Here is a 19,878-nt window from a genome sequence, read left to right as displayed (position 1 = left end):
CAACCTAGTGGTCTCCGTTTTTAATTAATTTTTGACTTTTAAGAGACAGGAAAAAGACAATCTAAATAACATCGTTTTTGACTTTTTGGGAAAATCAATATTTTAAAATATTATTTGACTCCGTTTTTTCTTTTTAAAAGTCCTAGAGGCGAGGGGGGGGGGGGAGGCGGTTGATTTGTTTTATTGAGGGAGGAGTCCCACTTGACTTGAAGAGGAGGCGGAGGGAGTCGAGGGGGTTGTTTTCTTCTTTTTGGGGGGGGGGGGGGGTGGGGGTGTCTGAATTACACCAGGTTAAAATGGCGGCTGCGAACGGCGTTGGGAACCCGCAAACCGGCCCGGGGCTGAGTCGCTGGAATTGGAGTAAGGGGCCCTCAACGACGACGGCGGCTCGGGACGGCCCGGATCCCTGCCGCTCTGGTGTCTGCTACGCTCTCCTTTACCTGGTGGTGTCGGCCCGTGTGGGGCTCTGCCGAGACTGCGACAAGGCGCCGTGTATCTACGGGAGATGTGTGAATGGGAGCTGCGTCTGTGACCAAGGATGGGTCGGCGAGCAGTGTCAACACTGCGGGGGCAGATTCAAGTAAGACCCACTGATTTCATTTGATCTTTAATATGGGGTTTTAAATATTTTAAGAAAATGAAGCTGCCTCAAGTCATTTCTTCCATTTTAAAAAGTGCATTTCAACACTGATTTTTTTTTTTGATTATAAAGTGAGCATCAGTCCCTGGCACGGTAAGATTTTAAATAATAGCTTTTCAAGCGAGCATTTTCATTGTTAATAAGGCTACATTGTCGGGCAGAGTGCAAATCTTGGACTCATCGGTTCTGGGAATAACTGTGTAGCATCTAAGTGCATTCCTGAACAATTTGTAAATCCAGCTTTGACACTGATGCATTATTTCCATTGCAGTGAACAAGGATTTGCTGTTATCACCGTGATGTAAACGCGTCTCGGGACAGTCAACACAAGATATTTCATTGCAATCCTTCATCTTCAAACTAAGTTAACCGTATTCATGATTTATAAAGCAGATTGTAGACATCGGTGTCCAGGCCTTTGCAATGTGTGAAATATTGTCAAGTAGCCTTGAAGTAACAATTGAAATCTCCCGAGCGACATTGGATATTAACCATCCTACGGACAGCATATTGTCTTCATATTTTCTGTTGCGTAACTGCAAAGTTTATTGTAGTTTTTTTGAATTGGAACGCCGATCTCTATAGTAATATTTTAATTTGCATGCTGCATCTACAAATGATCGCTTTACCTAAAAAATAACTCATCCCTTTTAATTTGGTGCAAAGCTCTCTTATCTCTAAAGCAATTGATTTTTATATTTTTTTCCACATTGATAAAATTATTTAATATCAGGACTTGGCGATTATAGTGCTCGCATCATACAAGATGTTTGCGGAATGAGAGGGATTGAATTTCGGTATTGCTATACATAAAATATTTTTGTACTTAACAGGCGACTAGAATTAAAGTCCACCAAATACCATTGCTATCCCTTTTCAATTTTGTTTATATTGTCCTATAAAACCTTTCTGATTTTTTGCAATTGTAAGGGACATATTCTTTAAAGAAACAGTTTTGAGAACTGAAAGTGAAAACAGCTGAAATGCTTGGTTTTATGCCATTTTTGAAGCGACGTAATGCTATTTGCGTTGAATTGGATTTCTTCCTCCACCCCCCCCCCCCAACTAAAAATACCTTCTTGTGCCATGCAATCTCTGTGAGTAGCTGGGTTTGCAGGCAATCTGCTCCCAGGGCTTTGCCATTGTTACTATATAGTTAGCTGCTAAAAATGAGACTGGCTAGTCATGCTTGATTTGGTTCTTTGCTTGCATTTCTCCTTCCTGTCTTACCTAGAAATTGGGTGTTCCCTAAGCAGGGAAATTACAGGCATAAAGTCATTTTCATGCAGTCCGCGGCATGGTGGCACTTGATCGTGGTGTACAAGTCGACCCTCCCTCCCCCTTCAGCTATGCAGAGCTATATTTGCATTAGTAGTCTGCTTTCAATTTTTTGCCCTAGAACTGCATGTTTTACCTTTATACTGTTAAATCAGTGGCATAGAATCAAGCAGGTGATATGGGCTGTTGCGAAGATGTGTGGGAGTTTAAGACACAACCACACAGAGCAGACTGCATATGACATGGTGTGTGGTGAATAGGAGTGGGTCCTCCAGAAAAATTAATAAAGTATGAAACTGTTTTAAGTCTTAACATTTGCTAACTCGTCAAAAACTGTGCTCCAGTGAGGAAATTCAGCGCTTGTGGTGTGAGAATGGAAGAAGGAATCTGTCCTAGGGAAGATGCCCAAGATCAAATGCACAGTCACAGTCAGGCCAGCACCTGGATTCTGTCCTAAGAAACATGCAACGGAATAGGTTAAATGGTTGGAAGAGTTACGTTGTCATCGGAAATGCAATGTGTATGTACGCGCTTAAGTGGGTCAGATCAAATCTGGAGCCCAGCGAAGATTTCAGACAAACACCTAGTTGGTGTAGCTGCTTTATGGAACAAAAATGTCTAGTGTTGGTGGCAGAAGACCAAGATTGCTCAACCAAAAGACCTTGATGCCAAAATTGCCAGTTTCCAACAAATAATCATCAGACAGCAGCACAATTGAGTACACATTGTGCGGCAACATGAATGAGATGCCCATGAATTTCAATTATGCAGCCAAACTGTGGCGTGGACAGGTTCACACAGTTCTAGTGAAAACAACGAGACAGAAAGACAAGATTCAAGGTGGAACTAGCCTGCATGACAGAATGAAATTAAAGCCTATGGTAATTTTCAAACTTAAAACCATGTGGAACGTCAAATTTCCTGTATGAGTTCTTGTGCATGTTCATGACAACAGTTGAATGGATGAGGGTGGATTGAAGTTACGGAATAGGTGTCCCATGGCCTATGTAAAGAATGCAGCTTATTAGTTTGGGACATGTTCAGATCCCACATAACCGATGAGATCAAGAGGTGCCTGTGAAGAAATAACACCCACGTTGCAGTTATACCGAAGGTCTAACATCAGCTGTTCAACCTTTTGTTTGAATGTGTGCCTCAACAGCAGTTTAAGGATCATGTTCACAATGAATGAAATAAGTGGATTGTTGACTGAAAAAAAACCTTCATGGAGAGTTGAACTATACTTGCTGCCTTGCTTGATGTTTTGTGTGATTTCACTATCAAATCATGGGATGCCATTGGTGCAGCAAGCGTCAAACAAATTGTTCAAAAAATGCAGAACATGATTTGTTGTGGAGGCTTGATTCTGAAAGTGGAAACAGCACATCTGATACAGAGTGGGATCCTTTTATTATGATGCCATAGTTAGTGACTCGATAAATTTGAACTCTTTGTGCTGGAAGCCAAAGACTATGAATTTCATGATTTTAAAAAGCTTTGTGGTCAAAACGTTGTACTGTTTAAATCATTCAATGAACTGTGCACGTTGAATTAATGTGAATTACCTGTATTTGTGTTTTCACATTTCAAAATGATGACCATTCTCACCGGCAGTTCACCTTTTATACTGCGTATAAGTCAGCACTGCCACTCCCTCTCTTTCCCCCCCTTGTTTTTGGAATGATTTTTGGAGGCTTTAAAGGTTACCCTATTGTTATGACCATAGCAGATGTTAATTGCTGAGTAAATCAGATCCCAAAGGGAAACTTGGCTTACAGGCCATACCCTTTTTTTTGTATTCTGAAAACCAAGAAGAAAACATACTGATCTCAGCAGCAAGAAGTCCACTGCCACTTCTGGGATTTTTAAAAATTAAAAGTAAAAGTTCTTTTAAAATAAAAACTTAACCACACAAGATTACAGTTACACAGCTAAAATTAATCTTATAAAATATCCCCCCCCCAAAAGACACTCCACTTGGTCAGACCCACAAGTAAACAACCTCCAGGCAACATTTCCTTATAGATGTTTAACTATAAACAAAATCCAGTAATATTACCCAAGGCTAACTGTTGTAGCTTTAATAAAGGCATGACACATGACCTCTTCAACACACTTTCGCTCTGCTGTGGAAATCTAAGACTTCAGAACAAAACTGCTTGTTGCAGCCCAAGACTCTTTTGGCTTGATTGGATGGCTGATTCAAACTGCATCTTCTCCCAGCCTAGAGTGGTTTCCAGGCGATCTTCCTCGTATAACCTACAACCCAAGCTCTCCACAGTAACGAGAATACCCCCCCCCCCCCCCCCCCCCCCCCCCCCCCCCCCAACCCACCCAGCCATCCAATTCATTTCAGGTTCCGTTGTTTTTGTACCTCTGAATCGCAAATCCTTCCAAAGGCAAAATCTTTCATGTTTCTATTTTGTCTCTGCTTTTGGGTCAATAAAATGTAATATATCTACTTCCATTTATCCATGGAATATCAGTAAGATGCAAAAATGTTTCTTGTCACCTCTGACTTCCCTTTTTTGATGTTCAGATAAACTCACAATTAATCTAAAAATGCAAATGTTAGATCCAACCCATTTACTTGTACCTCAAACCACCATAATATCTCATTACAAATGCATACCTAATGCGTCCATCCTTTCCTGTCTTAACCTCCCAGACAACTTGTCTCTAGTAACCTTTTACCAGTTTAATTAAATCATATGCATGCACACATGCACAGACACACACACACACACACACACACACACAGACTTCTTCACGGAATAACACAATATTCCCCACAAATATTTTTAAAAATATCCATTCTCACACTTACGCTGCAATCTACAGTAATACCTGTAAATGGGAAAATTTGTTTTTTGTCCCACCATTCTGACTCCAGCAGTGACTGAGTGTTTCAGTGTTGTACCTGATTACAGTCTGGTACTAGGAAATTGGGTCAAATGTATACGCTACAATCGTGGAGATTAAAAATAGCAACACTAGTGGGTTCAGGGAATGCCTTTTTTAAAAAGGAGGGAGGGCAGAGAAAACTAGCGTTAGTAGAATTATCGTTGTAGTGGCTCTCATGCTAATTACAGTGTGGCTGTTTAAAGAACAACCTCAAACTTGGGTTGTGAGGTAAAGCTGACCTATATTGCAATACAAATTGAAAATACGGTCAAAAGCAGTCATGTAGTACAATGAGTGTAGCTTGGAATGGTTTTATAACCTTTGCATGAAAGCTGCCATGTTTTGGGGGGGGGAGGGTCGCAGGAGGCGAGAGATTTGCTGCTTTGAGAGGAAGCGGGCAAGATCTGAAATATTGGAAAGGACATGCACCAGATTTATAAACCATCTCCCAAATCCTCAGGTTATCCGAATTAACTTTACAGCAAATGAAGTATTCTGATGTGCAGTCACAATTGGAATGTAGGAAACACAGCAGCCAATTTAGGAATAAGGAATTTCCTATGTACGTCAGTGAATTAATAGCCAGATAATTTGGATCGCAGAATCTGCGTGAGAATAATAAATATTGGCCAGGATATAGACACAATGTTGTAGTCCTGGAACCGAATGCGCCGTGAAAGGTGTCCTGGACCAAGGGAGCTGATTGACAACAGTATTTTAATTGGCATCTGACCAAGTGACTAAGGTTTTGTGTGGTGGCTGCTGGCCTGCAAAGAGAAAATATCTAAAATCTCTTTTCCTCACATCTCTATAACCTGCTGTATCTCTGAGTAAACTCTTGTAAAAAGGTAAAGGGGAAAATCACTGTTAGAGACATTGAAAAGCAAGTTCTCAACCAGTGAACTAAATACTGAAAGTGCTGGAAGACCACCTCGTGGCCAACAAGAACTGAAAGGAATTTGGAAGACATCGATCAAAATCAACCCCTCGAATCCTGTACTGCGGATGGGTGCTATTGAGCTGTTTTATCCCACCCTTAAAATCCATGTTTTGTGTGTCTTATGTGTCATGTGTGTCTAGGGATTTAAGGAGGGGGTAGAGTTTAAGTTATAGTGTTAGAAGTTAGCAGTTGATACTTTCTTTTGCCACCAGTTAAAGATATGTTCAACAAACAGTTATTTACTTAAGCTTACAAACCTGGTACTCGTATTCTGCTAACCTAAATTAAACAGTTAGGTAGAATTGGGGCAATCTGGTGGCTTGGTGAAACTTGTCACATTTGTCGAGGCTTGAGGAACAGTGGAGCTTGATATTACAGAGCTCTATCCCCAGTGAGTCGTGACACAGTACAACCTCAGTTCACTGCAATGGCATCCCAGATTATATGTTCAAGTTTCTGGACTATTTAATTGATCCTCAAATTGGTGTGGGAATGGTTCTTTTCTTGGCCTCAAAGGTTCATATTTTGATGTAAGGCATTCAGCTAATCATCAAAAGTGATAGTTTGAGGGAAGTATTGAATAAGGAATTTTTAGATATTGCAGGTCAATGTTGAGAGAAATTGTGAAGTGAGCTATTTTATGAAGGCTTGCTTGGCTTCAAAATAAACTAGTACCAATGTTGCTATATTACTTAAACCAAGCTTGTGTTACTAATCTGTTCTGTCTCTGACCAGGTGCAGCACAGAAAGCTCTTTGCTTTAGTAGAGGGTTGACTTATAACTAATAGATTCTTGGTGTGTCTCTTCTGATTTTTATGCATAATTAATGCAAAATATATTTGTCCTTTTCAATTTGACACAGTTGGTTCAGAAAATATTTTTCTCCTCTTCCTGTTCCAGTGATAAGACATTAATTCCATTGCTGCTTTACACATCTTTGGGTGGAATGGTCTCCTTCTTGCTGAATGCTTCCATCTGTGGCATTCAGTTGTGTATTGGGATTTTCTTTATTCCCAGAATTTTTTTTTGCATTAGCATTGATTCAGTACATAAATCTTCCCTATTGTGTCCAAGAATGTGATTCCACTTGCTCAGACATCTGTTTATAGTATTATATTATAGTATGTACAGGGATTAAAATGAAGAGAGAGAACCTTTTTCACTTTGTTTTGGCTCACTAATTTTATCACCTGACTTCTCACGATCTTCCTTGATATCCACAAGTGACGAAGCAGAATGCTAGATAACAAAATTGGCTTAAACTGCTAAACAAATTTATCCAAGTTCCTGGCTATAATTTCATGTCACCGCAAATATGTTCTTGGTTTCATACTTGTTCCTGATTTTTGGAGAGGCCATGATATATTTAAAAATGAAAGTAATGCTGATGTAGTTTGTTTTCTGTTCACCGCTCCTGAGATTGTTTGTTTGTTTCTCATGCTTGTCGTCGTCGTCAGTCCCTCGGAATCGGGGATGATGTCCGTCAGGCTTGGTGAGACTTCACATGGCTTAGGAGCCCAATTCTGAATCCACGTGTTCTTCCACAGTGAGGGCATGTTCTTGTGCAGTGGAGTGGAAATTGCAGCCCCGGGTTGGCTTCCTTCTTCTTCTGCTGCCGCTATTAGGCCTCGCTGTCAAGTTGCTGAGCCCTCAAGTGGCTTGTGCCTTGATGGATCAGGTGTGCCATGCCACGCAATTGGCAGCATTCTCCTCCCAGTCAGTGGTGTTAATGCCTTCAAGCTTTAGGGTGACCTGGGGTGTACCCTTATACCTTTTCCTTTGACCTCCCTTTGAGTGTTGGCCAACGGAGAGCTGTGAGATGAAAACCTGCTGAGGGAGGTGGTTTTCGGGCCATCCTTATGCAATGGCTTGGCCATTGGAGCTGGTTCCTTAGGAGCAGGTAGACGCAGCTTCATGGAGAACACTCACGTTAGTCCGGTCCTCCCATTTGATGCCCAAGACTCGATATAAGCGCTGCTGATGGTAGCTCTCGATCTTAATGTGGCGTCGGTAGGCAATCAATGTTTCGCTGCAATAGAGGAGGATGTTCAATACAATGACCTTATAAACCAGAACCTTTGACTTGCAAAGGTCCCTGTTGTCAAAGACATGTTGGCGCAGCTTGAAGAAGGCACTGCTGGTACAGTTCACTTGGTATCGGACTTGCTCATCAATGGTCGTCCCTTGGGAGAGGTAGCTGCTGAGATAAAAGAAGTGCTGCACATGCTCCAGAGCCACCCCATCTACGTGGATGGAGCAAGGGATGCTGAACTGGCCAAGGGAAGGTTGGTGAAGGACCTTAGCCTTGGAGATGTTTAAGGAAAGACCAAGCCTCTTATACAAGGTGTTGAAGAGGTCAAGCATTCTTTGCATGTCCTGTACAGAGTGAGACGTCATGCAGCAGTCATCTGCAAACTGAAGGCCATGGTGGTGAGTATTGTTTTTGCCCAGAAGTAACTAAGGTTGAAGAGCTTCCCATCCAGACAATATCTGAATGTTGACACCAGGCGGTAGGTCATCTGGGATGAGGTGGGTGATGACAGTCAGGTAAATGGTGAACAAGGGGGCGATCACACAGCCTTTTTAACCCCAGCCCAGATGTGAAAGGGTGTCAGTTGCAGATCCTCCACTCAGGCAAGCAGGAGTCTCAGGATGGTGACAAACTTCAACGGGTAACCAAAGCGTTGGAGGACGATCCGTAGAGCTTCACGATTCAAAGAATCAAATGCTTTGATCAGATCGATGAAGGTGAGGAACAATTCTTGATTTTGCTCCTGACATTTTTCCTGGATCTTTCCAGCCACAAACACCATGCCCACAGTACCCTGGGATGGCTGGAAGCTACACTGGGTTTCTGAGATTACATGTAATCCTTTATTCAAAAAGGGACGGAGACAGAAAGCAGGAAACTACGGGCCAGTAAGCTTAACTTTGTCACAGGGTAAATGTTAGATGTTATTATTAAAGATGTTATAACAGGGCACTTAGAAAAATTTAAGGTTTTCAGGCAGAGTCAACATGGTTTTTTCAAAGGGGAATCATGTTTCACCAAATTTGTTGGCGTTCTTTGAAGGAGTCACATGTACTGTGGATAAAGGGGAACGGGTGGATGTACAGTTCTTGGATTTCCAGAAGGCATTTGATAAGGTGCCACATCAGAGGTCATTGGAAAAAATAGATGATATAGCTCATGGTATAGGAGATGACATACATTGGCATGGATAGAAGATTGATTAGCTAACAGAAAACATAAGGTAATATAAATGGGCCATTTTCTGGTTGGCAAGATGTAATGAGTGGTGTACCACAGGGACCAGTGCTGGGGCTTCAACTTTTTACAATTTATATAAATGACTTTGATGAGGGGAAAGAGGCTAAATTTGCTGATGACACAAAGCTAGGAAAGTAAATTGTGAAGAGGACATGAGGCTATGAAGGTATATAGATAGGTTAAGTGAGTGGAAAAGATCTGGCAAATAGAGTATGATGTGGTAAAATGTGAAATTGACCCTTTTTGGTCAATAAATGGTGAGAGATTGCTAAGCTCTGAGATGCATGGGGATTTGGGTGTCCTAATGCATGAATTGCAAAAGGTTAGTATGTAGATACAGCAAGTAATTAGGAAAGCTAATGGAATATTATGGTTTATTGTGAGGGGAGTTGAATACAAAAGTAGGAAGGTTATGCTTCAATTATACAGGGCATTGGTGAGACCAAATCTGGAGTACTGTATACAGTATTGGTCTCATTTAAGGAAGGATGTAAATGCATTGGAAGAAGTTCAGAGAAGGTTTACTAGGCTAATACCAGAAATGGGTGGGTTGTCTTATGAGGAAAGGCTGGACAGGCTAGGCTTGTGTCCACTGGATTTTAGAGTAAGAGGTGATGTAATTGAAACGTATAAGATCCTGAGGGGTCTTGACAGAATGGATGTGGAGAGGATATTTCCTCTTTTGGGAGAATCTAGAACTAGGGGTCAATGTTTAAAATAAGGAGTCGCTCATTTATGACGGAGGAGAAATTTTTTGAGGGTGGTGAGTCTTTGGAACTTTCTCAAAAGGCAATAGAAGCAGACTCTTTGACTTAAGGCAGGGGTAGATAAATTCTTGCTAAGCAAGGGGGTGAAAGTTATTGGGGATAGGCAAGAATGTGGAGTTGAGGTCACAATCTGATCAGCCATCGCCTTAGTGGCAGAGCAGGCTCAAAGGGCTGAGTGGCCTGCTCCTAATTTTTATCTTTGTATGTTGGTGTGGGGGGAGAGACCTGATCTACATTTAACACAAAAGCAAAACACTACAGATGCTGGAACTCTGAAATAAAAACAATGTTGGAAATACTTGAGTCAGGCTGCATCTATGGAGAAAGAGTGTTAACGTTTTGGGTTGTTGGCCCTGTTAACACTTTTTTTTTGTCTCCACATACAGTGCCAGACCTACTGATAACTTATAAGATGACTTAGATTTATATAGCAAATTATCTTGGGTGTACAAATTTCTTCACTCATTTAATTTGTTTTGTGAAATTTAGTTCTGGTTAAGTGGACAAGAGTGTCAGTCAGCTTGTAAGACGTGATCCTGCAAACAGAAAATGAAATGAATAACCAGTTAAGTTATTTTGGTGATGATTACTGAGGAGCAATATTGGCCACAGTAACAGGGGAATTGTCTCCTCATCTTTGAATTGCTTAGGATCTTTCTTTTCTGTCCCTTCCCTTCAATGAAACACTTGATTTAACACCCCATTGTGATGATAGAATAGTGGTCATGATATTGGACAAGTAATCCAGGCGTCTGTGCTAATGATCTATGGACATTACTTCAAATTCCACCACATCAGCTGGGGAATTTAAATTGTTAAATAAAATCTGGTCTCAATGGTGACAATGAAACTGCTGGATTGCCTTAATTCATCTGGTTCACCGGTGACCTTTTTAGGGGAGGAAATTGCTGGCCTTACCCAGTCTGGCCTGTGTGGGTCCTGATCCATGGTAGTGTGATTGATGCTTAACTCTGAAATGGCCTAGCAAGCCATTAAGTTGCATTAAACCTCTACGAGAAACTGTAATAAGAATAAAATTGAATGGACCACCTGGCAGTGACCTAGGCATTGGATTTGGACATGGGCGCACAGGAGAAGCTGCCATATAGATTTGTCAAGTAATAGCCTGCCATTGACATACATTCATTCATACCTTTCAACCAAAGCTCCAAACAACTTCTTCACCCTATGTCCTCTCCTACTTGCGGAACAGACTTATCAGAAGTGACAACACAATATCTTCGAGTTGAGAGACAGCGGCCCTGAGAGTCCTTCCATTCTCATTTGATTCTGGACCCTCTGAAGTCTCCTGGCATCAGGTAGAGTATGGACAGGAAACCACCTGGTGATTTACTACCTACTGCCCTCACTCAGCTGATAAATTGGTACACATTTATGTTGAACACCACTTGGAAGAAGGACTGAGGGCATGAAAAAAATAATCTGGTTGGAGCACTTCAATGTCCATCACGAAGAGTGGTGGCTTGGTAGTTCTAGTACTGACCCAGCTGGCCGAACCCTGTGGGACCCAGCTGCCAAATATGGCCTGCAACAGGTGTTGGGAAGCGACGTGAGGGGGGAAAACCTTCTTGACCTCACCCTCAACAGTCCACCTGTCGCAGATGTACTTGCCCATGATAGTAGTGGTACAAGTTACCACTGCACACTGCTTGTGGAAACAAAGTCCCATCTTCAGGGTTGTGGCTGCACCATCATTGAATATATTCAAGGCTGAGTAGAGAGCTTTTTGACCTCTCAAGAGTTAAGGGATATGGTAGCATGCAGGAAAGTGGAGTTGAAGCCCAAGGTCAGCTATGATATTAAATGGCGGAGCTGACTCGAATAGCTGTATGGTCTTCCTGCTGGTGCTTATGTTATTACGTTGTTGAGTTCATACTGAGGATTCCCTCCATTGTGTTATATGGCAAGACTGCTGTAATAAATGAGATAAACTCAGAACATGTTCAGCAGCTCAAAACTAGGCATCCATGAGGCACTGTGGGTGATCAGCAAAATTTTATTCCAGCACAATCTGTAACTTGGGCCCGGTATATTCCTCTCTACCATGATCATCAAATCAGGGGACCAACTGTGGCTCAGTGAGAAGTGTAAAAGAGTGTGCCAGGCGCAGCACCTGGTGAAGCTACAAGACGGGACTGCATGTATGCTAAATAGCAGAAGTAGTGCTCACAATCAGTGGATCAAATAAAAACTCTGCAGTCCTACCACATCCAAATTTGGTGATTTACAGTTAACAACTAAACAGGAGGAAAATCCATGAACACCCCATTCTTAATGATGACAGAGCCCAGCACATGAGTGGATAACACTAGGCTGAAACATTTGCAATTATCTTCAGCCAGAAGTGCCAGTGCCAAGTGGATGGTGCCTCTTAGCTGCTTCCTGAGGCTCCCAGCATCACAGAAGCCAGCTTCTCCTCCCCAACCCCAACCCAATTTGAATTACTCCACGTGATTCTAAGAAAAAGCCGAGTGCACTGGATACAGCAAAGGCTGTATCCTACCTGTAGTGCTATTGTGCTCTAGAATGCTCTAGAACTATTTGTGCCTTTAGTCAAGCTGCTTCAGTGTAACTCTTTCGAGTACAAACCCGTTTCCATCTGTTTCAGATGAAGTTACATTGTTTCATAGTTTGCCATTGTGAAATTTGAACTCTTGATCTTGGGGTTACAAACCCAGTACCATAACCACTTGGCTATTTAGGCCAAGCCTGCTTCAGTGTAGCTGCGTCTACCTGTCAAAGTAGGTATTTGCCCAGGTGTGACTTTTTCATAAGCAGGAAGAATTAAATTGGGCAATTACCAGCCCATTGGCCATTCTCAGTCATCAATAAAGTGATGGACAGCACTATAATGCAGCACTTGGACAGTAATAACCTGCTCACCGTTTTGCGTTCTGCAAAGACTACTCATTACAGTATGATAAAAGCAAAATACTGCAGATGCTGGAAATCTGAAATAAAAACAAAAATTGCTGGAAAAACTCAGGTCTGACAGCATCTGTGGAGAGAAAGACAGAATTAATTTTTTTAGTCCGTATGACTCCTCTTCAGAACCGTTCTGAAGAAGTCATATGAACTCAAAACATTTACTCTGTCTTTCTCTCCACAGATACTGTAAGACCTGCTGAGTTTCTCCAGCAATTTTTGTTTTTGCTACTCATTACAGTCTTGGTCCAATAATGGACCAAAGAGCTGAATTCTGAGGACAGGAGGAAGGGGGGAGAAGAATGAGAGTGACTGCATTTGACATCAAGGTAGCATTTGACAAATGCAGCCACAAGGAGCCTTAGTTCAATGGGAATTGGGGAAAATTCTCCACGTGTTGGAGTTGCACCAGGGAGAAAGGAACATGGTTGTGGTTGTTGGAGGCCAGTCACTTCTGACCCAGGACAAACTCCGCAGGAGTTCCTCAGGGTAGTCTTCTAGGCTCAGCCATATTGAGCTGCTTCATCAATGACCTTTCCTTCATCATGAGGTCAGAAATGGGGATATTTGCTAATGTTTACACAGTGTTCCGTACCATTTGCAGCTCAATACAGTCCGTTTCAACTACAGGGAGCCTAACCACCTTCCCTTTGGCACTCAACAGCATCACTGCCATTGGGTCTCCCACCATCATCCTGGGGGTTGCCGTTGACCAGAAAATTAACTGGACCAGGCGCACACACTGTGGCTTCAAGACTAGGTCAGAAGCTGGGTGTTCCTATGGTGATTAACTTGCCTCTAAAGCTTCTCCAAATACAAGACACAATGATGGAATGCTTAAATGAATTCAGCACCAACACTCTAAGCTTGACACCATCCAAGACAAAGCAGTCAACTTGATACACCACCCACCATCAAGTTGCATACACTGGAATTTAGAAGAGTAAGAAGCGACTTAATTGAAACCTTTAAGATCCTGAGGGCTCTTGACAGGGCAGATGTAGAGAGGATGTTTTCTCTTGTGGGAGAATCTAGAACTAGGGGTCACTGTTTAAAAATAAGGGTCGCTCATTTAAGGCAGATGAGAAATTTTTTGGGGGTTGAGAGTCTTTGGCACTCTTCCTCAAAAGGTGGTGGAAGCAGAGCCTTTGAATATTCTAAAGGCAGAGCTGGATAGATTCTTAATTAACAAGGGGGTGAAAGGTTATTGGAGGTAGGCAGCAATGTGGGGTTGAGGTTACATTCAGATCAGCCCATGATCTTATTGAATTACAGAGCAGGCTTGAGGGGCTGGGTGGCCTAACTCCACATTCATGTGTTTTTGTATGTAACTCATTGTGACTGCATTAAGTCACCAAGGCTTCTTCAGTATCTTTGTGGATTTTGGCAGCTGAGAAGGACAAGGACAGCAGATGTGTGGGAACACCAGCACCTGCATGTTCACCTCCAAGTCACTCACCATCCTGACTATCATAATGGTTACAACACACAGGAGAAGGTCATTTGGCCTGTTGTATCCATTCTGGCTCTCTGCAAGAGCAAATCACCTAGTTCCACTCCCTAATTCCTGCCTATAGCTTTTCAATTTTTTCACTAAAGTTAAATTATCCAATTCTCTTGAAAGCCATGATTGAATCTCCCTCCACCACAGTCTCAGTAGTGCACTCCAGATTCTAACCACTTGCTGCATGAAAGTTTCCCCCCTGTCGTCATTGCTCCTTTTTTGGAATTAAATGGACATTATTTCGTCGTCGTCGTCCTGCAACTGTCCTTTTTCTCTCCATCTCCCAGTAGCAAGGTGGGGTTGCCTACATCGTACAGACTGATGGGCTGCAGTGGTTCAAGAAGGTAGCTCACCACCACCTTTGAAGGGCAGTTGAGGATGGACAACAAATGTGGACTTTGCCACTGCCTGTGTCCCACGATCAACTTTTTAACAAGTAACAAATGATCCTGTTATCTGTACTAGGTATTGGCTTTTATGGTATCCTATGATGTGCTTCTCCAGAATTAAGTAAGCTTACTAGGAGCGCTTCAGTGAGGAAACCTTAATTAATCTATTTTGTAGACAGCAAGCGAATGTACTGAGTAACAATTATAATCAAAACTTAAATTCGAACTGTTTCTGCTCTGGTTTGAGTCAACAATAATAGTTAGGCTGTCTTAGCGTTGAAACAGACCAAGGGTTACATGAAGTTGATTGGCACGAATCTCTAAAGTGCCTAGGAATTTCAAGACTTTCGCTCAGCAGGGCATCTTGATAAGGGAGGGTTCTTGTCTCCTTTGTGTTTATTCAGACCACGGGAAGTGAGCTGTCTCTTTTAACTTCTTCCCTGTTCAGTGGCTTTTGCCTTTAGATTTGTCACTAAAATCTGCTACCCTCACCTATGCCGTCCCAATGTTGATAGGTGTGAATACTTGTAGAAAGCCTGAAAGCAAAGAACAATTTGCTTTTCATGATTCTGCCTTCTGTTGGAAATTAAATTCAGTTAATAAATCTGGAATTATAAGGTAGTCTCATTAATGATGACTATGAAACCATTATCAACTGTTGCAAAAATTCACCTGGTTCACTAATGTGCTTTAGGGAAGGAATTCTGTCATCCTTAACAAAAACAGAATTACCTGGAAAAATTCAACAGGTCTGGCAGCATCGGCGGAGAAGAAAAGTTCGACAGAACTCAAGTTCTGTCGAAGGGTCATGAGGACTCGAAACATCAAATCTTTTCTTCTCCGCCGATGCTGCCAGACCTGCTGAGTTTTACCAGGTAATTCTGTTTTAGTTTTGGATTTCCAGCATCCGCAGTTTTTTGTTTTTAAGTCTGTCATCCTTACCTGATCTGGCCTACATGTAACTCCAGACCCACAGCAATGTGATTGACTCTCAACTGCCCTCTGTAGTGGCTCATCAAACCACTCAGTTGTATCAAACCACTGCACTTCATAAGGAATGAAACCGGGCGGATCATTCAGCATTAACTGAGGTACCAGAAAAGACAGCTGCAACCTCAGCCCTGTCGACCCTGCAAAGTCCTCCTTAATAATATCTGGGGCCTTGTGCCACAATTGGGAGAGCTGTCCCGCAGACTAGTTAAGCAACAGCCTGACATAGTCATCCTCACGGAATCATACTTTAGTGTTGATATCCCAGACATTACCATCACCACCCCTGGGGATGTCCTATTCCACCAGCAAAATGGGTTCAGCAGAGGTGGTGGCACAGTGGGTTACAGTTGGGAGGGAGTTGCCCTGGGAGCCCTCAACATTGATGCCGGACCCGTGAAGTCTCATGGTATCAGGTCAGACATGGGCAAGGAAATCTCCTGCTGATTACCACCGACCATCCCCCTCAGTTGATGAATGAGGACTCCACCATGTTGAACATCAGTTGGAAGAAGCACAAAGTAGCAAGGGTATAGAATGTATACTGGGTGGGAGACTTCAGCATCCATCACCAAGAGGGGTTTGGTAGCACCACGACTGACCGAGCTGGCTGTGTCCTAAAGGACATAGCTGATAGATTGGGTCTGCGTCAGGTAGTGAGGGAACCAACAAGAAGGAAAAGTCTACTTGACCTTGTCCTCACCAATCTGTTTGTCCATGACAGTATTGATAGGAATGAGCATCACACAGTACTTGTGGAGACGAAGATCTGCCTTCACATTGAAGGGGAGGCAGTAGCGTAGTGATATTGACACTAGTACTCCAGATATCCAGGGTGATACTCTGGGGACTCGGGTTCACATCTCACCACAGCAGATGGTGAAATTTGAATTCAATAAAAGTGACCATGTATCCATTGTTGTAAAAACCCATCTGGCCCTTTAGGGGAAGGAAATCTGCCATCCTTAACCCGGTCTGGCCTGAATGTGATTCCAGACCCACAGCAATGTGGTTGACCCTTAAATGCCTCTGACATGGCCTTGCAAGTCACTTGGTTCTTAAGGGCAATTAGGAATGGGCGATAAATGCTGGCCCAGATAGCAACACCCACATCCCCTGCACGAATAACAAAAAAAAACCCTCCTTCATGTTGTGTGGCACTACCACCATGTTAGATGGGATAGATTTCAAACAGATCTGCCAGTTCAATACTGGGCATCGTTTAGATGCTGTAGACCATCAGCAGCAAAATTGTATTTGACTACAATCTGTAACCTCATGGCCTGGCATATCTCCCATTCTACCATTACCATCAAGCCTGGCTCCTTGCTGAGTGCAGGAGGGCATGCCAGGAGCAGCACCAGGCTTACCTACAAGTGAGGTGTCAACTTAGTGAAGCTACAACACAGGACTACTTGCGTGCCAAACAATGCAAGCAGCATACAAGAGCCAGAGCTAAGTGATCCCACGACCAATGAATCAGATCGAAGGTCTGCAGTCCTGCCACATGAATGATGGTGGACAATTAAACAACTTACTGGAGGAGGAGGCTTCCCAAATACTCCATCCTCAATGATGGGGGACTGAGAAAATCGGTGCAAAAGACAAGGTCGAAGCATTTGCAGCAATCTTCAGCCACAAGTGCTGAGTGGATGATCTATCGCGGCCTCCTCCTGAAGTCCCCACCATCTCAGGTGTCAGTCTTCATCCAGTTCTTGGTATCACGTAGAGTGAATCAAAATGACTGAAGGCGCTGGACACTGCAAAGCCTGTGGGCCGTGACAACATTCCAGCAATAGTAGTCTTGTGCTCCAGAACTAGCTGCGCCCCTAGGCAAGCTGTTCCAGTACAACTACAACACTGGCATTTACCTGGCAATGTAGAAAATTGCCCAGGTATGTCCTGTCCTCATAAAGCAGGACAAATCCAACCTGACCAATTACTGCCCCATCTGTCTACTCTCATCAAAATAGTGACAGAAGGTGCTGTCGCCAGTGCTGCCTTACACACTGGTGCTCAGTTTGGGCTCTGCCAGGACCACTTAATTCCTGATCTCATTGCAACCTTGGTCCAAACATGAACAAAATAACTGAACTTGTGAGGTGAGTGTGACTGCACTTGACATCAAGGCAGCATTTGACTGAGTGTGGCATCAAGGAGCTGTGGCAAAACTGGAGTTAATGGGGACCAGGGGGAAAACTCTCCACTGTTTGAGTCATATCTACCACAAAGGAAGATGGTTGTGGTTGTTGGAGTTCAATCATCTCAGTTCCAGGACCCCTCTGTAGGAGTTACTCTGTAGTGGCCCAGGCCCAGCCATTACTATCAGCTGTTTCATCAATTATCTCCCCTCCATCGTAAGGTCAGAAGTGGTGCTGTTCACTGTGCAATATTGAGCACAATTTGCAAATGGTGCTGAAGCAGTCCGTGTTGATACTCAGCAAGATCTGGACAACATTCGGGCATGGGCTGACAAATGGCAGGTAACATTCACACCACATGAGTAAGGTAATGACCACATTGAATAAGAGAGAATCTAATCATTGCGTCTTGACATCGTGGTATTACCATCGCTGAATCCCCCACTATCCTGGGGGTTACCATTGACCAGAAACTAAACTGGATGAGCCATATAAATACTGAGGCTGAAAGAGCAGGTCCAAGGCTGGGAATTCTGTGGAGAGTAACTCATCTCCCGACTCCCTAAAGCCTGTCCACCATCTAGAAGGCACAACTCAGCAGTATGATGGAATAATCTCCACTTACATGGATGAGTGCAGCTCCTGAGATGCTCAAGAAGCTGGATACCATCTGGGACAAAGCAGCCTGCTTGATTGGAACCTTTTATCCACTGCCTTCAACATCGACTCCTTTCACCACCGACGTACAGAGGCAGCAGTTTGTGCCATCTATAAGATGCACTGCAGCAACTTACCAAGGCTCCTTTGACTTCCAAACCTGTGACCTCTACCACGTAGAAAGGCAAGGGCAACAAATGCCTGGGAACGCCACCACCTGCAAGTTCCCCCTCCTAGCCACACATCATCCTGTCTTGTAACTATATTGCAGTTCCTTCACTGTCACTGGATCAAAATGTTGGAACTCCCTCACAGTGCTGTGGGTGTTCCTACATCTTGTGGACTGCAACGGTCCAGGAAGGTGGCTTACCACCACCTTCTTGAGGGCAATTAGGGATCGGCTTTAAATGCTGGTCTAGTCAGTGATGCCCACATCCCATGACTGAATAAAACAAAAACTCACACTCAAATCAGGAAAAATGCATTGTTTCTTTATTGCAACCATTGCCACTCTCATCGCCCTTTGTTACATGACATCTTTGTCATTTAACTTTTACCTATTCAGACCTTCCCTTTTTGGTTTTTCCTTCCCTCCCCCTTTTCAACAGAATAAAACTCATCACATTTCTGCCTGCCTTTGGTTCTGAAGAGTAACACTCAGCTCAACATTTTCTTTCTCTCTTCACAGATGCTGTCAAACCTGCTGAGTGTTCCCAGCACTTTGCGGATACTGGAAATCTGGAAAAAAAAACTGTATTCTGCATTTAACCTAACAATTTGCTCATATCCACCAATCGGTGTCATTCAGATTCAGTGCTTGGCTCATTTCACACATGACCTGTTTCTTTGCAACTGCAGCAAATAGCTGCAAAAAGAATTTTAAACCTGTGTGGATTCATTTTAATATAAAACGTACAACATTACTTAAATATCACTCATTTCCAAATCCTGACACATGACACCAGCACTAATTGATTTTTTTTAAATGCCAGGCATTTCAGCTCAAAACCCTACTTGAATATTCTAACCTCTTCCCAAAATATCCAGCATTAAAATCAGCCGTTTCTATCCTTTTACTGGTATGATTTAAACAAAAATTGCATTGTTTTGCTTCAGGCTGTATGAACTATTGCACTAAATTCAAGAAATATATGTAGTAATGGATATTGAATGCTTACGTATGATTGTCTAATTTTGTTTTTCATTTGTTGCATTATTGGTTCTCATCTTCAAAGTTACTTTGGAAAATAATAAATAATGTGATCAAGCAAACTCAATTCTGTCACTCATCACTCTGGTTATACTCCACTTTGGAAATCAGCATGCTTACAAATTTGACTGAAATCCACTTTCACAAAAGCTAATGTACATTCTAAATTTGCTTGAACCAGAACAAAAATCAACTTGCTTGCCTCTGTTTTTGTTTGGGAATCTGATTTATTTGCCCCGCA

At 42.7% G+C, this 19,878-nt stretch overlaps 1 protein-coding gene across 1 annotated transcript in view; it reads left to right on the top strand.

The window, feature by feature from the left end:
- The first annotated feature begins 296 nt into the window (after positions 1-296).
- The window catches only part of atrnl1b (attractin-like 1b), a 1,080,114-nt gene continuing 1,060,532 nt past the window's right edge, over positions 297-19,878 (top strand). The window contains exon 1 of the mRNA XM_041209279.1: positions 297-580. Coding sequence (XP_041065213.1) covers positions 297-580 — 284 coding nt within the window. The remainder of the gene's footprint in view (positions 581-19,878) is intronic.

Source organism: Carcharodon carcharias, chromosome 17, assembly GCF_017639515.1.
Source record: "Carcharodon carcharias isolate sCarCar2 chromosome 17, sCarCar2.pri, whole genome shotgun sequence".
Classification (NCBI taxonomy): domain Eukaryota; kingdom Metazoa; phylum Chordata; class Chondrichthyes; order Lamniformes; family Lamnidae; genus Carcharodon; species Carcharodon carcharias.
This window is presented reverse-complemented; position numbering and strand designations above follow the sequence as displayed.